The sequence below is a fragment of the Brachycentrus maculatus genome, unplaced genomic scaffold, assembly GCF_059751285.1.
Source record: "Brachycentrus maculatus isolate JH-2025_06_01 unplaced genomic scaffold, ASM5975128v1 h1tg000064l, whole genome shotgun sequence".
Classification (NCBI taxonomy): Eukaryota; Metazoa; Arthropoda; class Insecta; order Trichoptera; family Brachycentridae; genus Brachycentrus; species Brachycentrus maculatus.
The window spans coordinates 677501-704846 of record NW_028280818.1 but is presented as its reverse complement, the minus strand read 5'-3'; the positions used below and the strand labels follow the sequence as shown (position 1 = coordinate 704846).

Sequence of the window (27346 nt, the reverse complement as noted above, 5' to 3'; positions counted from 1 at the left end):
GAAGTTAGAGAATAGTTTTGATGACTAAAAAGTTATTGTCGACCTCCGTAGTGCAGTGGTCAGCGCATTTGGTTACCGTGCTGGAGGTCCCGGGTTCGATTCCCAAGGAGGTCAAAATAAATGTGTGATTTTGGCTCTCATATTTGTTTAATATCATCCTGGACTGGTACAAGAAGCGCTGGGCTGATCACCTTTGCCTTCATGCAATTAACGATTAAGATAACATTGCGTCGCTACAGTGCCCTATGCACCATTGAGTGGGGATAAGGGTTTTTAAAAAAGTACAAAAAAAATAAAACACCATTATAATTAATTATAAAATTGATTTATTTATCAAAGATCACATTCAATGCAGTCTTAAGAAATATTAAAAGAATGATTTTTCATATTTGTATCAAGCCTCTAAAATATAAATTTATTGAGAATATTGGTAAAAAACAGCATATTTTTAATGTGGTTTATAAAATTGGTGAAATTTAACTGACAGGTTTAAAATAACAGCAGATATATCTGTTGAGATTTATCAAGAGAACGAAAAGCCTTCATAGAACCACCGAAATGAAGACTCTACGACCCATTGCAGGCCTAACACTTTGCGACAGAGTAAGAATCTCTGAAATAAGAAAAATTTGCAATGTCGAAGATGTTGTGCGATGGGGCAGAGAAAGAAGACATTTTTGGAGAGATCATGTGGGAAGAGCAAGTTGGGATCGAGTGGTGAGGATAGAAGCAGACGTTTGCGAAAGAGGTAACAGACCCCCAGGAAGACCACCTAAACGATGGAGAGACAGCTGGTCTTCCACCTCTCAGGAGCGAATTCTGAGAATAACAGGACACAGTCTTAACCAAAGAAAAAGGTTTAACCAGTCCGGGAGTATGGACGTAAACGAACGTCGAAGTCCATCTGTCAGTTAATATGATGTAACTTGTATAGCAATGACATCTGTGGATATTTGTGTGTAATTTTGTCATAATTGAAAAATATTTCGAATAGGTGTTTTTTTTATTAAATTATTTTAACATAATTAATTTCTATCTTCATAATACATCGATTTACTGAAATTTTTTTTTCATGTAAAAAGAACCCACTCCCCAGAGAAAGTCAGACATCAATTTTGGTACTCCCTGTAAGGTTAAAATATGGGAGAAAATCAGATTGTTTGGATAAATTGTAACGAAAAAATGATTCAAAATATATTTAATATGATAAATTTATAGAAAGAGCATGATCGTAATGTCACAAATCAGTTCAGAAAAATAGCATCTGGCAACATTTAACAAACCTTATTTCAAGCCAATCCAAAATTCATCCACTATTGAAAATACAAAAAAAAATAGTAAATTAGAGATTGCTGCATTATTACCAATCTTCTCAGTAACTAAAAATGAATGCAAGAATCAGAAAAAAAAGTATTCAATGAAAACACTAGTTTATTTTTTCTAAAATTCTTGCAGGAAAACCAAAATATCAATTGCTCCCTATCGCAATATGGAATAAGACTCATAAAATTTAAGATAATACTTTGTGTTACACAAAATTAATATTTGCTACGGTAGTACATAATTCGACCCATAAAATTGCAATGGATATATAATTGATACATGATGTAAAGAATATATTGCTTAGATGATGATTATCATAATATTTATAGTTGATATTGCAGTCTTTATAGTTGCCCAACTTCATACAGGTAGGCCCCGAGGAGTTTTGTCTGAAAAGTAAAAAAAATATCTAATAGCAGCGACGGCTCGTGCATTCTGGGTTGCATACTTGTACTTGTATAAGCTTAACACATTGTTTTCAGGAAATGCTTAAAAGCGTCTTTTACATACTGTTGGTAGACAGCAGACATGCTTAAAAGCGTTAAATTTGCTTACTTTTGGTAGAGCGCGAGATATGCTAAAAAACCTTGTACAGGTCGGAATTGGGTTTGCGGTTACATATCGTTCACTCCTTTCAAGAACGTCATAAATCAAAAAACTTGATTTTCAGGAGAGTGTTTTTAAAGTTTAAAAATATAATACAATGTTTTAAAAATAAATATCAAGCCACTTATTAAACTTTTTATTGTGCAACAGATCTTTTTAGGTAAAACCTGAAGGTTTTTTCTCCATTTGAAAAATATTTAGTATATTTAAAAAAATAATTAAACAACACCTTTTCTTCGAAATGCAAAAACAACACTTTCTGCCCTGTAGCGGGTAAATATTAAGTTAAAAATATGGCTTTTTTGCTGGGATAAAGTGCATTTTATGGGCATTCCGAAAACATGCACAACTGAGAATTGACGATTTTTTATTTAAGATGCTCTTGAAAGGAGTGAGCGATATGATTAGTATACGACCCTAATTATTTTACTAATTAAGGTCGGGGTTGATAAAAAAACCGCCCGACAACAATGTGTTAGCTATGCGTCTTGATTTATAAAAAAAGTATTTTACTAGCAATAAATTTGTGTGTTCTTCTTACCCCTTCGATATAGTTGGTGACGTTGATTTTCTCGTTCTGCGAGTGCGCCATGTCATTTCCGGCTCCAACAGGGAGCAGCAGGACATTCTTCCCGGAGGCTTCCTGCAGCGTGAGGGTCACCGGGATGGATCCACCTTCCCGGCACATGTCCGGTTCCACCTGAATTCAAAAATACCCATTGAACTCTAATTGGCAGATGAAAGCATTAACCTTTCCTTCCCGGTGATATGTATTTACTACGATTCGACTCCAATAATGAGAATATCAATAAAAAATATAAAAGATACGGGCTCACAATTTTTGTATTCATCCGTAGTATGAATATGTATTACATAAAAGTATTATAATATCATACTGGTAAAAAAATGTCAACTCGAAAAAATGCAATATTAACTTAATGATGCAGTATAATGTCCGTCTCCGTAGTGTAATGGTCAGCACACTCGGTTACCGTTCTGGAGGTCCCGGGTTCGATTCCCAGGGGGGGGGGAGCAAATAAATATGATATCAAATAAAGCAAATAAAGTGATTTTTTCACTCTAATATTTATTCAATATTACCCTGGACTAGTACCTGAAGCGGATGGCTAAACACCTTTCCTTCATGTGTTGACGATCAAGATAACACTGCGTTTATATGATGCAGTGCCTTATGCACCATTTGTTTAAACATATGCACCATATGTTTAAAGTTTTCAACGTTCTATAAACTGGCAAAATAGACTAAGTAGTTTGAAATGTCATATTTATGTGGTTTAAAAAGAAATTCAACTTTAATTTTACTAGCGGGTATTTCATTCAGGCTAGACACTTTAAATAACAGGGATTATTCAAACAGAGATTTTAGAGTCAGTGTTTTTTGCCAGTATACCGACGATAAATAGTTATTTATATATATTATATATATATATATATATATATATATATATATATATATATATATATATATATATATATATATATATATATTTGCAGCGACATTAAAAAATCATTTGTGAAAAAATCGGGGATAGAATCACCAATACGCAAACGTTTCACAGTGTGTGCGTGCGTGCCGTGCTTTGCGTACACGCGCACGAGGCTTCATACTGTCTACGCCGATCAGCGAGGAGATCTCCTTTTAGTAGTGCACAAGTTGTCTTCCGCGGCGGTTATGGCAACTACTTCCGATGTTTTTTTTCTCATTTTCAGATACTTACCAGAGCTAACATCACAAAATTGTTACATTTCAACTACAACTATAGTCAATAAAGGCAACATTTAAGAATATTTAAATTTTTACCGTTTTTAAAATCACATTTTCATATGGTGTTCATAAAATACATATCGTAGTCATACAGGAGAAAGTGGCCAAGTGCGTTGTTTTACAAAGACGTGATAATTGACTATTTGATATCTTAGTAGCTTAATATTGCCCTGAAAAAATCCCAAAGGATTTTAAACTTGGTAGTATAATATATTGACTCGTTAAAAATGACTAACTGCATTGGTGTTTATTTTGTTGCCAAGCAAAAGTGACTTAAATGGCCCTCCTGAGCATTTTACGTTTTGGTAGTTGGTCACTTTCTTCTGTACGACTACGATATCACCATTGCACATGGAATTTTTAGCACCGTAAGGGAAAGTTAAAATATATGTAAGGATAAAACTTGGAGATTGTACACACCTTGTAAACGTGTTTGGTGGCTTTGGCCGCGGCTCTGTAGTGCTCATGGTTGGGGTCGGCTGTCCACGGCTTCCCGCCATGGACCATGTACGCCTTCATGGTGTTCGGGGAACCCCTCTCGGCCCACTGCAAACAAACAACATGATCACTGCGGCCCAATCATGAAGACAACAGACCAGGGTTGCCAATCTGTGGGGATTTACCCAAACTGCTTGGAATCTCAACTCAATTGAGGAATCTGTGGGGATTGGCACTATGTGGGGAAAATGCGGGGATTTTAACATTTTACCATTTATTAATATAATAATGTTTTGAAAGTATATTTTTTGTGTGTTCTTCTTTTAGTATTATTTTTTTATGTGTTCTGCATAATTGTTTCCGTTTTCTTTTTTTGAACTGTGTTTATGATACAAAATAATAAGTTAAGTGTGTCAATTATTCGATCAGGTATGCCAAATACTTGAAAGTGGTCAGGTTAGGAGTCGTAACAATCGGCGGGTATGTATGAGGAGATGCATGAACGTGGAAGAGGCGAAGAATGTTTGCAAGGACAGAGTGGTGTGGCGCTCTATTCTCTCTGCCTACCCCTGCGGGGAAGCGGCGTGATGGTTAGTTAGTTAGTTTAGTCAATTATTCTTTTTGTGTACTATGTAAATATATAAATAAATTAGCCGTTTTTTAGGCTGTACTTTCTTATATATTTTATTATGTCTCAAATGTATTTTTAATTACTATGCATTTTATGTAAAAGCCCAATTAGTGCTAGGTAAATATTAAAAATAAAAAAAAGTTGTTTTTTTATGAAAACTGTTTTTTCCTTGGGATAATTCCCATTGAAACCAAACATTGTCAATGTTGTCCTCTTAAATTTTTGGAAACAAAAATTTGTTGATCTAGGCACGTTAACATTATTTGTAGGAAACGTTTAAAAGCATCTTTTACATACTGTTGGTAGAGAGCAAGAGACTCTTGCAATTGTTCTGTTTGCTTACTTTTGGAAAAGTGCGAGAGATGCCAAAAAACATTGGACTGATGGGAATTGTGTTTGCAGTTACTTGTGATGAATATATGACCCTAATTAGTATACTAACACATTGTTTGTGGGAAATGTTTAAAAACGCCTTTTACATACTGTTGGTAGGAGACGCTTATATATGTTCTATTTTCTTACTTTTGGTAAGGCGCGTGAGACGCCTGCAAACATTGTACAGATCAGAATTGGGTTTTCTGTTGCTTGTGATTTCTGTTACTGAGAGTCGGGAGGCAGACTGTCCGAGTATAATTAGGGTCGGGGTTGTTGATAAAACCGCCCGACAACAATGCGTTGAGTTTGGGTGTAGTTCAATGAACGTGACGCATGCGTACCTTGCCGTTGAGGTAGTCTACGACCAGCTTGGACACTTCATCCGGAGTCTGGTGGGGGACAATCCTGATGGAAAATTTGCCAGTCACCTTTCCGGGGATCACGGTCTTGGTTCCCGGTTCGTACACGGCTCCTGAAACACATAAGTGGTTAAAAACGGATGGTTATAATGGACGCAGTTACAAGCCAATTTAATATTGGCTTGCGACAAGCTCAAGGAGAGCGCGCTTATTTTGTATGGCCGGCACGGAATTGGAGAGCGCGTTAACGCGCTTGTGGCACCGAACCGGTTAAAAGTTGCAGGTTGCACGTGTTGTAGCCGACCTTTTCTTGTTTCCTTTGCTTGTCTCTGTTTTCTCAACTCAATTTTTACTTGAATCTTTGCGTTACTTTAGTTTTAAGTCATTATCTTATAAATAACTTTTGTAAATACTAATTTTTTTCTCTCTTGTCTTCTGTATTCTTTTAAAAAAAATAGGGATTCTGAAAAGTGAGGACAAAGTGACAGCCTCTGTCCATACATCATCCTCCCCCCTCATCAATCTGCATAGAGTTTTCATTCCTTAAGAATGAATTAAAATTATTCCTCTATGCGCAGCTGACAAAGAGTCCCCCAGGACTTTATAAGCGCTGCGGGTGGATGGTGGGCTTAGAAAAAAAAACCGACCTTGGATCCCGTGTATGGAGAGCGAGGGGTACCTCCAGCGGTACATGAGCAGCTGCTTCTTGTCGCCCTTGTGCGCGAGTGCGTTGGAGCCGAGCGACAGGCGGTACTCCTCCGGGTCGAACTCGATGTTGTCGTACATCTCCTCCTCCCCGGGGAAGCGCGGCGCCACGCTGCCGTACATGCCCGTCACCAGGATCTTGCCGTCGCGGTCCACCAGCGTGTTGAGCAGGTACACCAGGTCGGCCATGGCTGGAACCCAACACAACTTTCATTATAATTCATTCAAATCATTTTATTAAAGTTTTTGAAACAAAATCAATTGAATTAATTTAAATTAATTTACGTTGGAAAAAAAACACTAATCGGTGTTTGGTCATTTACAGTTGGCAGTGAAAAGTCGACTGGCTTTTGGTAGTTAATGTGTTAACACATTTCAGACGGGTGTTTTTTACGCATGCGGATGCTGGCGACGGGATCTGATAATTGTGTACATATAGTTAAGACCTTAACAAAGAGGTAGGTACATAATATTCATATAAAAATATGAAATATGTAATTCCTTCTTTTTGGACTTTGAAATGAGGCTAGCGCAGAAGGTAAAAATACCCTTCCCTTCCTTAAGGAATCATCGATTGACCCAACGGGTAGAAATACCCTTCCTGTCCTTAAGTATCCATCGACCCAACGGGTAGAAATACCCTTCCCGTCCTTTAGCATCAATCGACCCAACAGGTAGAAATACCTTTCCCGTCCTTAGTGATTTATTCAGATATACAAATTAAGTGAAAATGCAAAGGTGTACCTTCATGGACAGTCCCTCCCATGACTCCGCTGTGCAGGTCCTGAGCGGCGCACTGCACCTCCACGAAGAAGTAGCAGACCCCCCGCAGGCCGTAGGTCAGGCAGGGCTTGGTGGTGCCGAGCCAGTAGTTGTCGGAGATGCATACGTAATCAATATCTTCGAAGTACCCCTCCGGCTTGAGCTTCTCCATCAGCAGCTCGTCCAGGCCCTCGGAGCCAGACTCCTCCATGCCCTCGAAGATGAACTTGATGTTCAGCGGGATCTGAATAAAAAAGTATGTTTAACCCGTTAGTTAAAATTATCTTTTCATTAATTGATTCGGCAGTCGCTTTGTAGTAAAATCTATCCATTTTTAATTTAAGTTTTACTTAGTAAATACCACTATTTATTAAAATCTACTGTGACACGTGTTTCGATGCATTCCGCATCATTTTCACATATGGTGTTTGAAAATGATGTGGAATGCATTGAAACACGTGTCACAGTAGATTTTAAGAAATAGTGGTATTTACTAAGTAAGACTTATATTTAAAAAATTATCTTCATTAATTTATTCGGCAGTCATTTTGTGGTAAAATCTATAGATTTTTTATTCAAGTTTTATTATACAGTGTTTGAAAATGATGCAGAAATTATGGAAACACTAGATTTTAAGAAATTGTGGTATTTACTAAGAAAAACTTATATTTTAAAAATTAATAAATGAATATGAGAAACAGAAAAAATATGTATATGTTTTGTGTCTCATGTATGTGATTAAAATCTAGGATTCGGACCTCATATACAAATGAAAGAGTTTCTCTTGAATAAAAAGCTTCTTTTCATCTTACCATAGATGTCTCTAGTGAAATTCTAGTGATTTGAAAATCTAGTGTTTCGATTTTGAAAAATATATATATAGAACATCCAAGAATTTCAGTAGTGTGGTTATCAATCATGGGTAGAATTGGTGAATGTTACACGTGTGTAAGGTTATCACTAAAACCAGCCTATGAAGGTCGTAAGCCCCGTAAATGCCCAGGATTCTACATTCTTTTTCATCTATATTATTTTATTTATATCAAAAAAATAATTATTAAATAAACATTAAAAAGTAATAAATAAAACCCTTATCCGCACCCCAATGGTGCATAGGGCACTGCGTCATATAAACGCAGTGTCATCTTGATGGTTTACACATGAAGGAAAGGTGATCAGCCCTCCGCTTCAGGTACCAGTCCAGGGTAATATTGAATAAATATGACAGTGAAAAAATCACTTATATTTATTTTACCCCCCTTGGGAATCGAACCCGGGACCTCCAGAACGGTAGCCGAGCGTGCTGACCATTACACTACGGAGGCGGACGGACATTAAAAAGACTAGAAAATATTGTTATTTGATGCCTTGCAATAATGCATTAATTTTACAAAAAATTAAATATCCATTAAAAGTCATCAGTCAAAGGGTTAACTATATCTTAACTACTGAATCGTGGAAACAATTAAAACATTAGACATTGGTATAACATTGAAAATGCGATGTTATCACGAGGACTAACGCCGTACGCCGTGATATCACGTGAAGATAAGTGCAATCACTCGCAGCCATCTGGACACCCGCATTGTGTTGCAAGATACTAGGAATTCCAGCTACCCGGGTCTATATACCAGTGCTCCGCAACCTTTTCTCACCTGCGACACACTAAAATTCTTCCTAGAATTCCGCGGCACACCTAAAGTTTTATTTCTATTGATTTGGCTTTTAATTTGTAGCACTCTATTTTAATTTATGCTGTAATTGTTAAATCAAACACCGATTTTTTTTAGTCAACTTGTTTTTTTATTGTTAAAAAACATATAAAAATTTATATTGTGACAATTGTTTCGCCTCGCATTTGATTGAAAATGCCATAACTAAGCGAAACAATTGTCATAATATTAATTTTTATGTGTTTTTTCACAATAAAATACAACTTAGTAGACTCAAAAAATCTGTGTTTTAACTATTAATACATAAAATACGTTGAAAAATGACGTATTCATAATTATTTTATAATTTTGAAATAAAAGACAATGTTATGAAAAATAATTTGTCATTGTGTGTTAACACACAATGACCAATTATTTTTGTATTTAATTACATAATGTAAAATTTAAAAAATGTCAATTACATTGAATTTGGTCGCGGCACATCTGAATCCTGCTCACGGCACACCATTGTGCCACGGCACACTGGTTGCGGAGCACTGCTATATACTACGCTATATAGTGCACAAGATAGCACAAGTGGACTCTGTGAGCTGATAAGCAAATCTCTATTTGATATATTTGAGGAACTATTCAGCAAATTACAACTCACGAGGGTCAAACAACTAATTAACGTTTTATATATTTTTTTGAGATCTCAACATAGATGAAAAGAGTATGGAAGTCTGGGCATTTACGGGGCTTCACCAATTCTACCCATGATTGACAACCGCACTACTCCGTTTCTTGGAACTTCTATATATAATGATAATAAAACCCTTATCCGCACCCCAATGGTGCATAGGGCATATCAACGCAGTGTTATCCTGATTGTTTACACATGAAGGAAAGGTGATCAGCCAGGAACAAATTTGTTATGATTTCTCTAACAATATGTGCTAAAAATAATTTGTTTTGTAATAGCATAAAATATGGTACAATATCATTCAAACCCTTATCCGCACCCGATGGTGGATAGGGCACTACATAATATAAACGTAGTGTTATCTTGATCATCAATTAACACATGAAGCAAAGGTGATCAGCCCTCCGCTTCAGGTACCAGTCCAGTGTAATATTGAATAAATATTACAGTGAAAAAATCACTTATATTAATTTTACCCCCCTTGGGAATAGAAATCGGGACCTCTAGAACGGTAGCCGAGTGTGCTGACCATTACACTACGGAGGCGGAATAATATAATTATTTTAGAATAAACTTTAATAGTCGTTTCATTGATTACAGGTGAATTTTGGTTAAATAATTGTTTAATACCAAAAACTATGATATGAGATACAACTTAAAACTAATATAATAAATTTTTTTCATAACAGAGTGACACATTGGATTTTGTTATTTCATACTTGAAAGCAAAATATAACTTTGTTATATATCGCTCACTCCTTTCAAGAACGTCATAAATCAAAATACTTGATTTTTCAGGAGAACGTTTTTAAAGTTTAAAAATATAGTACAATGTATTAAAAATAAATATCAAGCCACTTATTGAACTTTTTACTGCGCAACAGATATTTTTAGGTAAAACCTGAAGGTTTTTTCTCCATTTGAAAAATATTTATGTAGTATATTTGAAAAAGTGATTAAACAATACCTTTTCTTCAAAATGCAAAAACAACACTTTCTGCCCTGTAGCGGGTAAATATTAAGTTAAAAATATGCTACTTTTGGTGGGATATAGTACATTTTCTGGGCATTCCGAAAACATGCACAACTGAAAATCGACAATTTTTGATTTATGACGTTCTTGAAAGGAGTGAGCGATATATGTATATTAAAGTAGAATTCAATCAAATAACCTTGTTTAATTTTGGATATATTACGCAAAAATTTAAAATGGAATTCTACCAACTGTCTGCAGTTACAATAAATAACATCCATGGTATCCATACCTCGACGCCGATCTTCTGGAAGCTCTCGATGGCGTGCAGCCAGCAGAGAACGGGGCCCTTGTCGTCGGTGGAGCCCCGCCCGAAGAGCTTCCCATCCTTCTCCACCAGGTCGAAGGGCTCCGTGTCCCACCCGTCCGACTTGTTGGCGGGCTGGACATCCAGGTGCCCGTACAGGCAGACGGTCTTCTTCTTGGGGTCCTGGGAAAGTAATTCCATTTTATAATCAATAATATATATTAGAATCAATAATATAGAAGAAAATAAATTAACTGGTCATGTTATAAGCTAAAAATAATAAAATTAAAATTATATTTTCTGGCGTTTCTCATGTATGCTATTATAATCCAGGATTCGGACTTAACATACAAAAGAGTTTCTGCTCAGTAAAAAGCTTCTTTTCATCTCACCGATAGGTGTATCTAGTGAAGTTCTAGTGATTCAAGAACAATGTTTCTGAATTGGTTCATATATATAGAGTTTCCAAGAATTTGAGTAGTGTGGTTGTCAATAATGGGTAGAATTGGTGAATGTTACACGTGTGTAAAGTGATCACTTAAACCAGCCTATGACGGTCGTCAGCCTCGTAAATGCCCAGTCTTCCATATTCTTCTTCATCTTTGATGAGATGTCAAAAAAACCACACTACTCAATTTCTTGGAAGTTCTATATATATATGAACCATTTAAGAATTTGGACACTCAAAATGTTGTATATACATATATATGTATATCTATAAATATATAAATATGGTATATTTGTTTGTCACCTTCAAATGCCCTACTAGATAAAAGGATTAGCTGTAAATCACGTGAATGCAAACATTTATTATTGAACTAAAGCCCGGATTAATGTAATGAATGATTGATTAAAGACTACATAATAAAGAATACATAATTTATCATGGATTATGTCAAAAAACATTTATAAACACTTAATATATGAAGGACGCAGACCCCCAGGCAGACCTCCAAAAGACGGAAAGACCGCTGGGAGTCAACACCCCAAGAGGAGATCTGTTTGTGCCTTCGCATCAACATGCGCAGGCACAAACAGATCCCTAGGATCTACAAGAAGAAGAAGAAATTTTACATGTTTTAATTTTGCCGCCAATCTTCATGTCAGGATTTTTCCATATAGAATTTTTCAGGCATCCTGAGATGACTGCAACACTCTTTTCCATTCATAAATTATACAACTATTTTACATCCAGATCTGCATCCATATCTTTCAAAAACTTTTATTTATTGTTTCGGCATTAACTTTGTGGTAAGACATGTTACAATGATTAAAGAAAACACTTCGTTTTTTACCACTCGAGTTTTATTATAGACTACATGTTTCAGAAGTTAAACTTCCATCATTCAGGTCTGTATAATAACTAAAATATAAAATATAAAATTGTTCTATAAATAAGGAGAGGGAAAAGTAAGGGGAAGGGGTTAGTCAAGGAACGGAGTTTGAAAACAAAGGAAAAATGGAAAGCAATGGCGAAGAATTTTGAAACAATATATTATTTAATAAATTATTATTAGAATTCAGGTTTTTTTGTATTTCTAAATTTCAATTTTAAGTGGTAAAAAACGAAGTGTTTTCGTTAATCATTCTTTCAAAAACCATGACTAATATAAAAGTTAGCACAAATATTTTCAGATGTGCAACTGTCTTAGCATATCACAGCTGCACGTCTGAGTAATTCTAATTTTATTATACGCTATCAAAAGAATGAGTCCTACAGCAACTCACAAAGAGTTATATGTAATTTGCAACATGAATATTACGTCTGTAAATTGTACTACAAAGCCATAGTAATTTATTTGTGGTCTCTCCAAACCACACGCAGATAGTAAATATTATCTCTCAGAGGCATTGGGGTTTATAATCATAAAAAAAACATTAAAAAATAGCATATTTTTGTAGCCTTTAGATAGTAAATTAATCTAGATAATGATGGGCAATCAATAACTTGTGCTACAAAACAACGGAGGTTAGTGATAACTCTAGTACATTTCAGATTACGATCGTAATTGTCAAAATAATATAGGAAAACATCATTAAATGTGATAAACATATTTTTTACGAACTATTATTATCGTTACTCATTTCAGACTGTTTTAAAAGCCACGATACCATAATTTAGGGTGTTAGAGGTTTTCCATTTCAAATTAGATTTTTTACAAACCAAAAAAAAAAACCTAGAAATCTTAAAAATTATGAATACGAAAAGTCATAAACTGCATTTTGAAACAATAGAAACTCATAAATATATATATAATAATAAGAAAAAGAGAAAACCCTTATCCGCACCCCAATAGTGCATAGGGCGCTGCGTCATATAAACGCAGTGTTATCTCGATCGTTTACACACGGAGGAAAGGTGATCAGCCCTCCGCTTCAGGTACCAGACCAGGGTAATATTGAATAAATATTACATCGAAAAAATCACTTATATTTATTTGACTCCCCCCTGGGAATCGAACCCGGGACCTCCAGAACGGTAGCCGAGCGTGCTGACCATTACACTACGGAGGCAGACTATAATAATAAACACCTAATTAACAGTATGACAATGACTAAAGCCTCCCCCTATTGTCTATGTTCCCACTGATAATTTGAAAAAAATAATAAATGAATAAAAATAAGAAACAGCTCCTAACCCCTCTTCATCCTTCAACGTCCCAAGGACCTAACTCTAAAATCTAGACTTAGCTTCACATACGGTGTTTGATAAAGCTGCTGATTGCATCGAAACACGCGTCTCAATAGATTTTTACACACTGTTGTTGGGCGGTTTTTTTTTATCAAGCCCGAACCAAATTAGGGTTGTATTCTTATCACAAATAACCACAAACCCAATTCCAATCGGTACAATGTTTTTTGGCATCTCACATTCTACCAAAAGTAAGCTAAAAGAACGCTTATAAGTGTCTCCCACTCTCTACCAACTGTATGTTGAAGACGTGTTGAAGCGTTTCCCGAAAACAATGTGTTAAGCCAGCCAAATGCAAATGACAGGCGCTGTGGCTTAGTCGGGTAGACACTCGAATGCGAAACTAGCGTTGCGGGTTAAATTCCCGCCAATTCTAAAATAAATTCTAGGTAGATTTATTTTCAATTGGTCAGGGTGTTTGTAATGTGGCAACCCACAACAATCTATGGCAACTCGACAATCGAATGAACGAGCATAACCGAACACCCTAACCGAGCTCGCAGCGAGCGGGAACCAGCCCGTCACATTTCGTCACCGCCCGTCCTCCGATCGACACGTCTTTCAACTGTTCTCGGATTAGAATCACGCCATTATTCTTAATTATTTCTTGATTGTAATTTTCTAGAACTGAATAAATTTGTGTTAAAAGTAATCCGCTTTCATCTTGCTTCCCTTCTGTTAAATTAAGTTGGTGTTCAACTAGAAACCATAGTAATGTATTTTTCACATATACCTCCCCTTTCCTTACTATCCTACCTGCAGACAAGCCTCTAAAATAGAGGCTTTGCGGCTTATTCCTTTTTTTTTTAAAAAGCGTTTCCCACAGTCAACGTGTAAAGAAATTGTGGTATTTACCAAGTAAAACATAAATTAGAAATGTTTTTTGAGATAAGGATTTTTCAAGTCATCAAGAGTTAAGATATTAAGAGTTTTATTTGTTTGCGATTATCAAATTATTTGTCATAGTATGTTTTTTTCAGGAAAACACAAATATTATTGTAATATTTACTTATGGCTAGTATTTATTTTTATGATAAAACTTATTTGAGTGCGTTGGCCTGTGGTTATATTACATCGGAATTATTTGAACTGAAGGTCAAGGGTTCGAGTTATAAACACAATAAGCTGTCTTTTAAACGTCTTTCACATATTCACCATCATACCCATGATTGACAACCACACTACTCAAATTCTGCATGTTAAATTTATGCTTCAATTTAAAAGATATACTTGCTGATTTTAAATATAGATGCCGAAGAAGTAACACATGGAATGTCTTTTCAATATAAGCATAAATATAACTCCCGGAATTTGAGTAGTGCGGTTATCAATCATGGGTAGAATTGGTGAATGTTTGTTACACACACATTAAGTAATTACTAAACCCAACCTATAACGAGTCATAAGCCCTGTAAATGCCCAAACTTGCATATTCTTCGTCATCTATGAAAAGCTATCAAGAAAAAATATAGGCTTAATCACTCTGCATCTAGATTTTAGTTATTTATTTATTTTTTCTTTTGTGTTTTTATTATTTACACAAATATTTCAATTTCATACTATTTCTGTGAGCCTAAGCGGCTCATTATTAGAAATAGGTGTCAAATTGTGGTAGAGTGGGTTCGAACCAAGAAACTCTGACTTTAGAGTCTGCGACACTAACCACGGGACCATAACCCAAACAATTTAAGTTTAACCTAGTAAATACTACTATTTGTGGTATTTACTTAGCAAAAATTTAATTTAAAATGGATAGATTTTACCACAAAGTGACTGCTGAATCAATTAATGAAATTAGATTTTAGTTACCTACCAAGATGTAAGGGAATGAAATGATTGACAGCTATGGATTAAAATTATTCTGGGTGATTATTAAAATTTAACTTTGTTTTAAAATTACTATTACCGGTTTCGAAGCTAATCGCTTCTTTATCAAGACTAATTAATACTAAAACACTATCTACTTAACAAAATTCAAAATATTTTGACGGCCAGGCAAAGGAGCTTGGGTAGATCTCAAGTGGCTTTATTCCTTTGTGCTGATTGGCAGTCACAGTCAAAAGGGATCAGGGATGCTGAGTGATTGGAAACATATTTAATAATGGACTAATAAAAGTCTGGAATGTTTATCGCAGATACTTTGTGGCACATTTTGTAAACCTTATAAAATAAAACAATTTTGTTTTAACCATTTTTTTTAATTTTTTAATTTTTTCACTTTATCCAACCGGTTTCGACAAGAACCTTGTCATCATCGGGGTTTATGTACTAAATTCTAAAACATGGAAATACTCATAGTTAATTACCATTCCCTTACCAAAAATTTCCATGCACTCCGTACACCATATGAAAATATGGTTTAAAAAATATGATTTAAAAACTCCTAAATGTTGTTTTTATTGTGCATTGTGTAGCGAATACGTCAACTCCAAATGACAACTTCGAGTGGAAGATTTCGGTAAGGGAAGGGTAATAATGAGTATTTCAATATTTTAGAATTTAGTACATAAACCCTGATGATGACAAGGTTCTTGTCGAAACCGGTTGGATAAAGTGTACCAATAAAAAGTGGTTAAAACAAAGTTGTTTAATTTTATAAAGTTTTAAGAAAAATCATTTACTTGTGTATTTTCATTCAATTTTTCATTCAAACCCTTATCCGCACCCTATGGTGCATAGGGCACTGCATCATATAAACACAGTGCTATCTTGATCATTAACACATGAAGGAAAGGTGATCAGCCCTCTGCTTCAGGTACCAGTCCAGGGTTATTTTGAATAAATATTACAGTGAAAAATCACTAATCTATTATTATTAGTGTATTTTTAGTTGTAAATTATTATTAATTGCCTTTTTAATTTCTAATATTTCTAAGTAATCTAATTTAACTCCTCTATTGCATGTGTGTAATATATTTAGACCTTTATTTTATTTATTATACGTAGTGTAATGGTCAGCACGCTCGGCTACCGTTCTGGAGGTCCCGGGTTTGATTCCCAAGGGGGGTAAAATAAACATAAGTGATTTTTTCACTGTCATATTTATTCAATATTACCCTGGACTGGTACCTGAAGCGGAGGGCTGATCACCTTTCCTTCATGTGTAAACGATCAAGATAACACTGCATTTGTATGACGCAGTGCCCTATGCACCATTGGGGTGCGGATAAGGGTTTTATATTTTATATTTATTTTTATCAAATGAGTGATTATTTTCTATTAGGTGATTGGCAAATTCTTAATATTATTTTGAAATCACAAAGTTAGTGCTTCAAATATAAATTATATTCTGGGTAACTTTGAACTCCGCACAAAACACTGAACAAAATAAAAAAAATTGTACAGAGACGCCTCGCATAACATACTTAATTGGTTCCAGGAACAACTTTGTTATGATTTCCCTAAAGGTGGAGACTGACCGGAGCATTTCATCGTAACATATCGTCGTAACATCGCTCGCATCCGAAACTTTGGATGGAGCGATCGGCTCGGTGTACTGACTGCCTGAATGCTCGCATCCTAACGTGTTACGTAACGACGAAATGCTCCGGTCAGTCTCCACCTTAACAATACGTGCTAAAAATAATTCGTTCCGTAGTAGCATAACATATGATACAATATCATTCAAATCTTTATCCGCACCCGATGGTGCATTTTTTTTTTTTTTTTTCAACAATTTTCAACAATACGTGCTAAACATAATTCATTCTGTAGTAGCATAACATATGGTACAATATCATTCAAATCTTTATCCGCACCCGATGGTGCATTTTTTTTTTTTTTTTTCAACAATTTTCAACAATACGTGCTAAACATAATTCATTCTGTAGTAGCATAACATATGGTACAATATCATTCAAATCTTTATCCGCACCCGATGGTGCATAGGGCACTGCATAATATAAACACAGTGTTATCTTGATCATCAATTAACACATGAAGCAAAGGTGATCAGTCTTCCGCTTCAGGTAGCAGTGCAGGGTCATATTGAATAAATATTAGAGTGAAAAAATCACATATATTTATTTGACCCCCCCCCCCTGGGAATCGAACTTGGGACCTCCAGAACGGTAGCCGAGCACGCTGACCATTGTACTACGGAGTACCTGAAGCGGAGGGCTGATCACCTTTCCTTCATGTGTTAATGATCAAGATAACACTTTGTTTATATGATGCAGTGCCCTATGCACCATTGGGGTGTGGATAAGGGTTTGAATGAATGAAAAAGTCTATTGCATTATAGTGATGATTTTTATTAGTGTATTCTTTATTGTTATTGTACATATTTTTGTTTAATAAAATAACAAAAATGTTTAATTACATAGTACATAAAAATTACATAGTTATTAATTAAATGACTAAGTGTTTAATCAATAACTATGTAATTTTTTCTATTTTATTTATTGTTTCCGCATATACTTTGTGGTAAGAGATGTTAAAATGATTAAGGAAACACTTGTTTTTATACCACTTGAGTTTATTAATGACTAATAGTTTCGGAAGCTAAACTTCCATCGTCAGGTCTGAATAATAACTAAAGTCATTACTAAACTCAAGTGGTAAAAAACAAGTGTTTCGTTAATCATTTTAATTTATTCTACATGAATTTTATTTGACCAGCACCCAATTCTACCCATTATTGATAACCACACTACTCAAATTCTTGGAAGTTCTATATATATGAACCAATTTAGAAACCCTGTTCTTGAATCGCAAGAACTTCACTAGAGACATCTATTGGTGAGATGTAAAGAAGCTTTTTACTAAGCAGAAACTCTTATATTAGTATGTGAGGTCCGAACCCTGGATTATAATCACACACATGAGAAACGCCTGAAAATACCATTTTCATTTTTATTATTAAGCTTATAATTTGACCAGATATTTTGACTTACTACTAATTTGACTTAATTTCTAAATAAATGTTTCTAAATTGGTTCATATATTTAGAACTTCCAAGAATTTGAGTAGTGTGGTTGTCAATAATGGGTAGAATTGGTGAATGTTACACGTGTGTAAAGTGATCACCTAAACCAGCCTATGACGGTCGTCAGCCCCGTAAATGCCCAGACTTCCATATTCTTCTTCATTTTTGATGAGATGTTAAAAATAATATGAAAATACCTCCTGCAATTGGAGATAATCCAGATTTTGTGAACAAGTATTTGGACACACTCAAAATGTTGTAGATTCTACTTAGTCCAAAAATGCAAAAAAAACGTACTACAAAAAATGTCCCTTACTGTGTTTTGAGTTTGGACAGCCGATTAGCCTTAATTAAATAAAATAAAACAAAAATAACTTACTTTTCCGAGCTGTGCAACAATCACATTCGGAAGAGGTATCTCTTTCCCTTCGAGTTTTTGGTTTCCAATGTCCCTCAGTTCGACAGTCGCTCCGAGGACCTTCAGTTTCTCGGCGGTCCACTCCACCATCCGCTGGCACTCGCTTCTGTGAGCAGCATCCGTGGAAACCGACTTGATAGCCACGGATTCCCGAAGAACGTCGATAAACCTCCCCTTGTTCTTGTCAATGTGCGCGAACAGGTTCACGAGAGCACCCGGCAAAGCCATCTTGCACAAACACCGGCAAAAAAAATGCACGCGAAATAAGCTGAAAGGATCGCTAAATTATGCGGACCTTTTAAATTTAAACTGTACGCCTACAGAATTATCAGACAGGTACCGACTGATCGACGCCTCCTCCGCAAATGAACGAAACCGATTGGACAATAGAGAAAATCGTCATAAATACAGCATGATACAACTGTTTCACGATGCCGGTTCAATGATCGAATTACGTACAAGTCAGATAGTGACAATGTGTTTGTAAGTTTAGGATCCAACGCGGACAGTATCTCGTAACGAACAAATATTAATTTACGATTTGTCAGCTGTTGAAAATCGGTACAAATTATTTTATTGACACGATTGTGTTTTGCGGTGTCATTAAACTTTGACGTTGCGAGAGTTTAAAGCAGATTTCTGTTTTATCGACTTTAATGAAATGTAGTTTTTATAAAGAAGTTTCGTAATATTTTCAATAGATGGCAGGAAAACCGAATTATTAGTTGTCAGTGTGGCTTCCAATAGTGCTACTGATTTTATTAATTTGTTTGATTTAGCTTTTAGCGTTTTCCGCCGGCTTCTGTCTTTAGTGTTTTTCTCTTTCGAAATGGACAGTTGTCAATTGATTTTTTGTTAAATAAACTAATATAAAAAAACAATCGGTTCTATTCTTCTTTATATACGTAAAGAAATATTAAAATGTTATATCTATATTTTAATTCGAACCTGCATTAGGGCCAGAATATATGACAATTTTGTTAAATAATAAAATTTGGTGTCTTTTAGTCTAATGGTTCCAGAGAAATAACGGGTTTTTCATATCTCAATAACAGCGCTACCTAGGGAGTCCAAAATTTAAAATTAGGTGACGTTGTCCACGATAGAAGGGCCTACAGCCTGAGGATGAGGAGGGCTGTCCCCGACAGTCTACAAAGACCATAGACAATAAGTTGGGATGAAGCCAGAAAGAAGAAGTCAGAGGAACTTTGGTTACTATGCAATAAAGTTATACAACCTGCTTCCGTTTTCTATAAAGTAATTAAAATAGAAACTTTATTTAAAAAGACTTATTCATAAATGAAAAATGGAGGTCGGTAGATCAGAAATAGATCGCATCATTCGGACATGTCGTATTTGATTGCATTTCATAAAAAATTATCTTTCATATAGTTTTGAAGTTTTGTCCGTCTTCGTAGAGTAATGGTCAGCACGCTACCATACTGAAGGTTCCGGGTTCGATTCCTAGGGGAGGGTCAATAAGTGATTTTTCACTCTTAATATTTATTCAATATCACCCTGGACTTGTGACTGAAGCGGAGGGCTGATCATATTTCCTTCATGTGTTAACGATCAAGATAACACTGCGTTCATATGATGCAGTCTCCTATGCACCATCGGGTGCGGATGAGTGTTTGAAGAAGAAGAAGTCTTGTAAATAAGTATTTAAGTATTTATTGATTTGCCGTTTAATTTGTAGAACTCCATTTTAATTCCTGTATTAATTTTAAATCAAACACAGATTTTTTGAGTCTACTTAATTGTATTTTATTAACAAAAAAACATAAAAATTTTATATCGTGACAATTGTTTCGCCTTGTTAGGGCATTATCATTCATTCGTTTGATAATGCCCCAGTAAAATACAATTTAGTAGACTCAAAAAATCTGTGTTTGATTTAAAATTAATACATAAAGTATTTAAGGATTGTAAAATGTCTCTCAGCACGGGAAGACCCAGTGATGGCACATCATTGTTTTTTGTAATTAAGTGTATGATGAAAAAAAGATAAATAAACAAATGTATCTACAAATTGTACATCCTATCCCAACGATTGATAAATTTACAACGCATACCGTTGCAGTACGCGGACGCAAACAACGGGCGAGCGTAAAAAAAGGCCCGAGGCACAGCCCTCGAACCGGGTGGACGTATAAATTCAGTTTTCCGCCAACTCCACGTACATATGGTACGTATAGGTACGTCCGGCCGTGTCCGAGCTAGGTAGGTACCCTTACACAAGCGCGCAGTACCTACGTGTCTCGGGTACCTAGCCGCGAATACCTCCCGCCACATTGTAGCCGTGTAGTACCGGTTCCGTTCTGCATGTGTTGGTGTTAAAGCGTTGTGTGTGGTGGAGGGCTTCTAAAACTTTGTTATCAAGAGAACCTTGCAAATATTTTTCTATTAATAATTTTAACCTTTGTCATGATCAAGTATTTCGAATACTTTTACAATAAAACAAATCTATGAGGCAAGTGTGGCTTTTTATGTATTAATTTTAAATCAAACACAGATTTTTTGAGTACTAACTTGTATTTTATTAACAAAAAACAGAAAAGAAAAATATTGTGACAATTGTTTCGCCTAGTTATGGCATTTTCAAACGAATGTCAATACTGGTAATAGAAGCCGAGAAAAACCGAGGAAAACTTGGCATGATGATCAAGCATGTCAAATACTTGAAAGTGGTCAGGTCAGAGTCGGAATAATCAGCGGCTATGTATGAGGAGATGCACAAATATGGAAGAGGCGAATATTATTTGCAAACACAGATCGGTGTGGCGTATTATTCTCTCTGCCTACCCCCGCGGAGAAGCGGCGTGATGGTCATTTAATCAGTTTCATAATGAGCCCCATTGTTGAGAAAACTTGTGTGCGCGGCCCACAGTTGAGAAGCCGCGATCACGTGTCGCAGTGTACATGTGTGTATGTACGTACATTCACGTTGTAGCGCGAGACACACAGACCTAGTGACACCTCCCCTCCCTGCTGCCTGCAGCGCCTCCCGTATCCACCGTCCACAGCATCCGAGCCCACGGGGCGGCCATGCTACCATTTCTACCGTTATGCGCTAAACGTCAGACGGAGCGGGTTATTGGGACTACAATGAGTCCAGTAAGGATGTACTAGAGGGCTCGGCCTTTTTTTACGTCGTTTTTAATTAATTAAATTATTTGTTTTCGTCATACACTTTTTAACAATTTACAGATCATATGTAAAAATATGTCCTCACTGAGTTTTCCCATGCGGGACTTTTTTCACATTCCGATTGTATTTAAAATTTTTGTTTTATTTAACGATCGCAAATATAAAAAAGTGCACAAAGGATACACATAACGGATGAAAATAAGTCTGAGCTTTAATTTTTCTTCACTTTTGTTAAAAATAAATTTATAAAAGGTTTTATTTTTATTTTTTTTAAACTTTTTTTTAACTGTCGACTTTTTCTATTTATTTTAACTTCATGTACAGAAAATAAATGAGTACATTGGCCTATTGCTAAAGTGCAATATCTTCCAACCAACCAAAAACAGACTAGTGATAATGATCGAAATGTTTGATTCCATATATAGCTGTTTGCAATCAGAGGGTAGATAGTACTTGAACATTAAAAAAAAAACATAAATTACAAATTTAAAAAATTACCCAGAAAAAAAAACTAAAAATTTAGATAAACCATGAGATAAATTCGAATCGAGATAAATTCAGTGCCTTACGCACCATTGGCTGTGGACACGAAGAAGAAGAAGAAAAAAAGATTTGTTTTTCAGTTGAATATGAAACTGAAAACATTACGTGCTGAAATATAATTTTAGGAAAATTTCACCGTTGGCGATACTACTGAAGGATTGAACGAACGGATAAGCAGCAAACCTGAATTCAAACGATTCTCGTATTGAATATTGTATGTAAATATAAAATATCAATATATTGTAAAATAAAAATAAAAAACCTTTTAAATTTATAAATTCGACAGATCTGAAGATGTCATGAGGGTGACGAAACCTTTTACCGTTCAAAAAGACTAAGGATATTAGAGAATTAGTACTACAATTAATAAAGGAGGATTGAAATCCTAATCTATGGAAATGAAGCATGGAGTTTTTAAAAGAAGTATGAAAGTAGACGAAATGAGTCGAAATTCGATCTCTTAGATGAATGTGCGGCAAAACAATGTATGATAGATGTTCGAGTGATGAAATAAGGAAAGAATTTAAGGCTGAGATAAGCATTATCAATAAAATTAAGAATGATGTGATGTGATGGTTTGGGCATGTGAATCGAATGAGTGAATAAAGGATAGTCAAACAAATTTATGAGGCAAATGTGGTTGGTAATAGAAGCAGAGGAAGACCGAGGAAAACTTAGCTTGATCAAGTATTTCAAATACTTGAAAGTGCTCAGGTCAGGAGTCGGAATAATCGGCGTGTATGTATGGGAAGATGTGTGGATGTGGTCCTCCAAGATGGCTAAGATTGTGTGCAAAGACAGATTGGTGTGGCGTTCTATTCTCTCTTCCTAACCCTGCGTGGAAGCGGCATGTTAGTTAGTTATTATTGCCACATACGAGTGCGTATATCTGGTTCGTATCCTCTAATTAATTACACGTTTTGCTAAGTCTTATCATGTCGTAATGGCCGACACCTATCTTACCAAGTTTTTTTGTGGCTGCTAACATTAATTTTACCTCGTATATCTCTAGCTATTATCTGCCAAGCTAACGATTATGATTTGCCATTTTGTTAGTAATATATTACCGAATATATATCATGCTTATTATATCGAATTATGGTATTTATTTATTTGCGTACTGCCAAATATGCTGGCACGCCGCTTTGTTAAGGGGACTGGCAAACAAGTCAGACGTGTCTCCACGCACATTTTTTTTATAATACATACATGTGTATTGAAAAAAATATTTTCATATATTTTTATTGATTTGGCGTTGAATTAAAGAACTCCATTTTAATTTATGAATTGATTTTTAAATCAAACGCAGATTTTTTTGAGTCTACTATGTTGTATTTTATTAAAAACATATAAAAATTAATACTGTTACAGTTGTTGCGCCTAGTTATGGCGTTTTCAAACGAATGTCTATTGGTTTGAAAATGCCATAACTAGGCGAAACAAGTGTCACAATATTAATTTTTATGTGTTTTTAATAAAACACAACTTCTTGGACTCAAAAAATATGTGTTGGATTTAAAAATTAATTAATATTTTTTTTTAACTTCTTACATTTCAATGTTTTGTCCGCCTCCGTACTGTAATGGTCAGGACGCTCGGCTACCGTTCTGGAGGTACCGAGTTCGATTTCCAGGGGGGGGTCAAATAAATATATGTAAGTGATTTTTTCACTCTGATATTTATTCAATATTACCCTGGACTGGTAACTGAAGCGGAGGGCTGATCACCTTTCCTTTTTATGTTAACAATCAAGATAACACTACGTTTATATGATACAGTGCCCTATGAACCATCAGGGTGCAGATACGGGTTTGTGAAGACATTTCCATTACTCTTTTCTTTTCAAAACGATATAATTATTTCGAAGAAAAACTTATTTTTTCAATGCAAATATGTTGTTCAATTACGTAAAATGTTACCTGAATTTAGAGAAAATTTAGTTGTGACTTTTCTAAGCCATCTATTGAATTCGAAAGAAAACTTTTGTTTTCAATACAAAAACGGTGTATTTTTTTTTACCATAAAATATAGATTTTATAATAATAATATATAACAACTGTTACTTGAAGCGCAAGACTGATCATCTTGCCAATGTGTAATTAATTATCAAGAAAACAATGCATCGATGCAGTGCCCTATGCACCATTGTGTACAGCGAACGGTTAGAAAAGGAAGAAATCTTGGAATTCCGGCGCCAAATCAGATAAAAGTAGGGACAGGCACTCGCATTTTATTGGGTATCCAATTGAGACCATAGATAATAAAATTTATTACCAAAAGGGTCTAATTTGAGCGTTGCAGGTGCATAAAGCTTACTCATACGAACGGATTCGAGTACCTACTTGTTAGTTAATGTTAGCTACACATATACTTTAGCCACATTAACATAATACAAGTAAGTGTATGTGTACACACACCACCGTTCTGTGCGTTTACAGCGGCTTTATATGATACAAAACTAATACCCGGATGTCGGCTCGAATTGTATAAAACAAGAAATAAGACACGATCTCAAAGGCTGTTCTTATGAGTCAAATGAAGCTGTGTGTGATTCAACTAATTCTTAAAATACATTCAACATTTATTTTAAAAACATACACCTGTATTGTGCTTAAGACACCGCAAAGATAGACGCTTCTCCTTCTTTTTCTATAGCTAGGACTATGTCCTGTTATTCTCGAAGTCCGCTCCTGGGAGGTGGATGACCAGCTATCTTTCCATCGTTAAGGATAGACGCGATGGAATAAAAAGCATGGAGTTGGCAAAAGAACAATGAAAATACACTGAATGCAGCCGAAATGAGATCTCTCAGACAAATGTGCGTCAAAGCCAAATATGATAGATGTTTGAATGGAAAAATAAGAAAAGAGTGCATGGATGAGATAAGCACTATCGGTTAAATGTAAAAATGTGTGTTGAGATGGTTTGGGCATGTGAATAGAGTGAACGAATAAATAACAGTAAATGTAGTTTAAAATAGGAGCAGCGTACGACCGAGGAAAATTTGGTATGATCAAGTATTTCAAATACTTGGGTGTGGTTAGGTCAGGAGTCGGAATAATCGCAGGGTACGTATGAGGAGATGCATGAATGTTTAAGAGGCGAATATTGTTTCAAAAATTGATGTGTCATTCTATTCTCTATTCTCTCTGCCTATCCCTACGGTAAAGTGGCGTAGTGGTTAGTTTGTTAGTTACTGTGTTACTTGCCTTCATGTAATTATAGATGAAATTAACACTGTGTCGATCCGATGTGGTGCCTTATGCAAACAAATAATCTCAAAACCATTTAAATACGTTGAAACATTTTTTAATAATTAAAATGTAACTTTGTTTTAAAATCACTATAATTGATATCTTGATTTATTATCATAATAAATAAGGAATTTATTCCTTACAGTGCTCATCGCGTCCCAGCCTATATATATATATATATATATATATATATATATATATATATATATATATATATATATATATATATGAAAAACATTTAGAAATTTTAACATCCGATGTAAAGAGTTTGGTCACCTCGTGTGTGTGTGTGTTATCAAAACGGGAAGCCAGAAAAGGATATTTAAAGAATTATTACTTACATATTGTTTAATGATATAAGTTCTTGCACTTTAATTAACATTGATATTAACTATTATAATTTAATCTAATTAATTAATTAAAACTTTGAATTAAAATGTGAAGCTAGTTACACGTCCTTTAGAACCAAACGATGCAGGCGAATCTTGGCCTCCTCTCGTCGGTTGGTCGCTTTTGTTGAATTCGTTCGGGAATCTCCGTGGCGAATTCGTATTTTCAGTGTTGCCAACTTGGCAGTAGCAGTAGCTTGTAGCTACATGCCTACAAGAGCATACAAGATACCTAAATAAGAAAAAAAGTATGCTGAATTTGCCAATCACTTAATAGAAAATAATCACTTATTTCATTAAAATAAATATTTAAATATATTACACACATGCAATAGAGGACTTAAATTTGATTACTTAGAAATATTAGAAATTAAAAAGGCAATTAATAAAAATTTGAAACTCATAAATACACAAGTAAATCATTTTGCTCAAAGTCCGTTATTGAATATGTTTCCAATCACTCATCATCCCTGATCCCTTTTGACTGTGACTGCCAATCAACACAAAAAAATAAAGCCACTTGAGATCTACCTAAGCTTCTTTCCCTAACCGTCATAATATTTTGAAGATTGTTTAGTGTATAGTGTTTTAGTATTAATTAGTCTTGATAAAGAAGCGGTTAGCTTCGAAACCGGTAGACATTATAATTAAGTTATAATAAAATATTTATAGTGATTTTAAAACAATATATATAGTCCGCCTCTGTAGTGTAACGGTCAGCACGCTCGGCTACCGTTCTGGAGGTCCCGGATTCGATTCCCAAGGGGGGTAAAATAAATATAAGTGATTTTTTCACTGTAATATTTATTCAATATTACCATGGACTGGTACCTGAAGCGGAGGGCTGATCACCCTTCCTTCATGTGTAAACGATCAAGATAACACTGCGTTTATAAGACACAGTGCCCTATGCACCATTGGGGTGCAGATAAGGGTTTTATTATTATTATTAAAACAAAGTTACATTTTGATTACAAAATGAAAAATCACAATGTTAGTGCTTCAAATATAAATTATAAAAAAATATATATATTTGCTTGGTCAGAACGCCTTACATCTACGTAGTTACTAGTTGCCCATATATTGTGCCGTGCGTATTACATTGCAACACCGAAATCGTTTTTGAATGTCGAAAATGGAACGCAGCATTATTTTTTATTATTAAATAATGACCAATCAATGTTCATATGATTGACTTCACCGCGAGATAAAACGCCAAAGAAAACGAATGACGGCGCAATTTCGCACACTTTGACACATTCGCAATTCTTTATGGCTGATACGTTTAGTTTGTTGCTAGCCAGGTACCCTTTTTTACTTTTTTTTACCAGATGACCTATTTAAGTAGGTACT

At 35.1% G+C, this 27346-nt stretch overlaps 1 protein-coding gene across 1 annotated transcript; it reads right to left on the bottom strand.

The window, feature by feature from the left end:
* Nucleotides 1-309: 309 nt before the first annotated feature.
* On the bottom strand, nucleotides 310-19025 carry Cndp2 (Cytosolic non-specific dipeptidase 2). Its single transcript, XM_088256582.1, has 8 exons — nucleotides 18619-19025; nucleotides 10606-10803; nucleotides 6968-7229; nucleotides 6166-6414; nucleotides 5501-5631; nucleotides 4136-4261; nucleotides 2471-2629; nucleotides 310-1712 (listed from the first exon to the last, which is right to left on the bottom strand). Exons 1-8 carry the CDS (start codon nucleotides 18883-18885, stop codon nucleotides 1668-1670), a joined length of 1437 nt encoding a protein of 478 aa, XP_088112708.1. The 5' UTR covers nucleotides 18886-19025; the 3' UTR covers nucleotides 310-1667.
* Between the last annotated feature and the right edge of the window lie 8321 nt (nucleotides 19026-27346).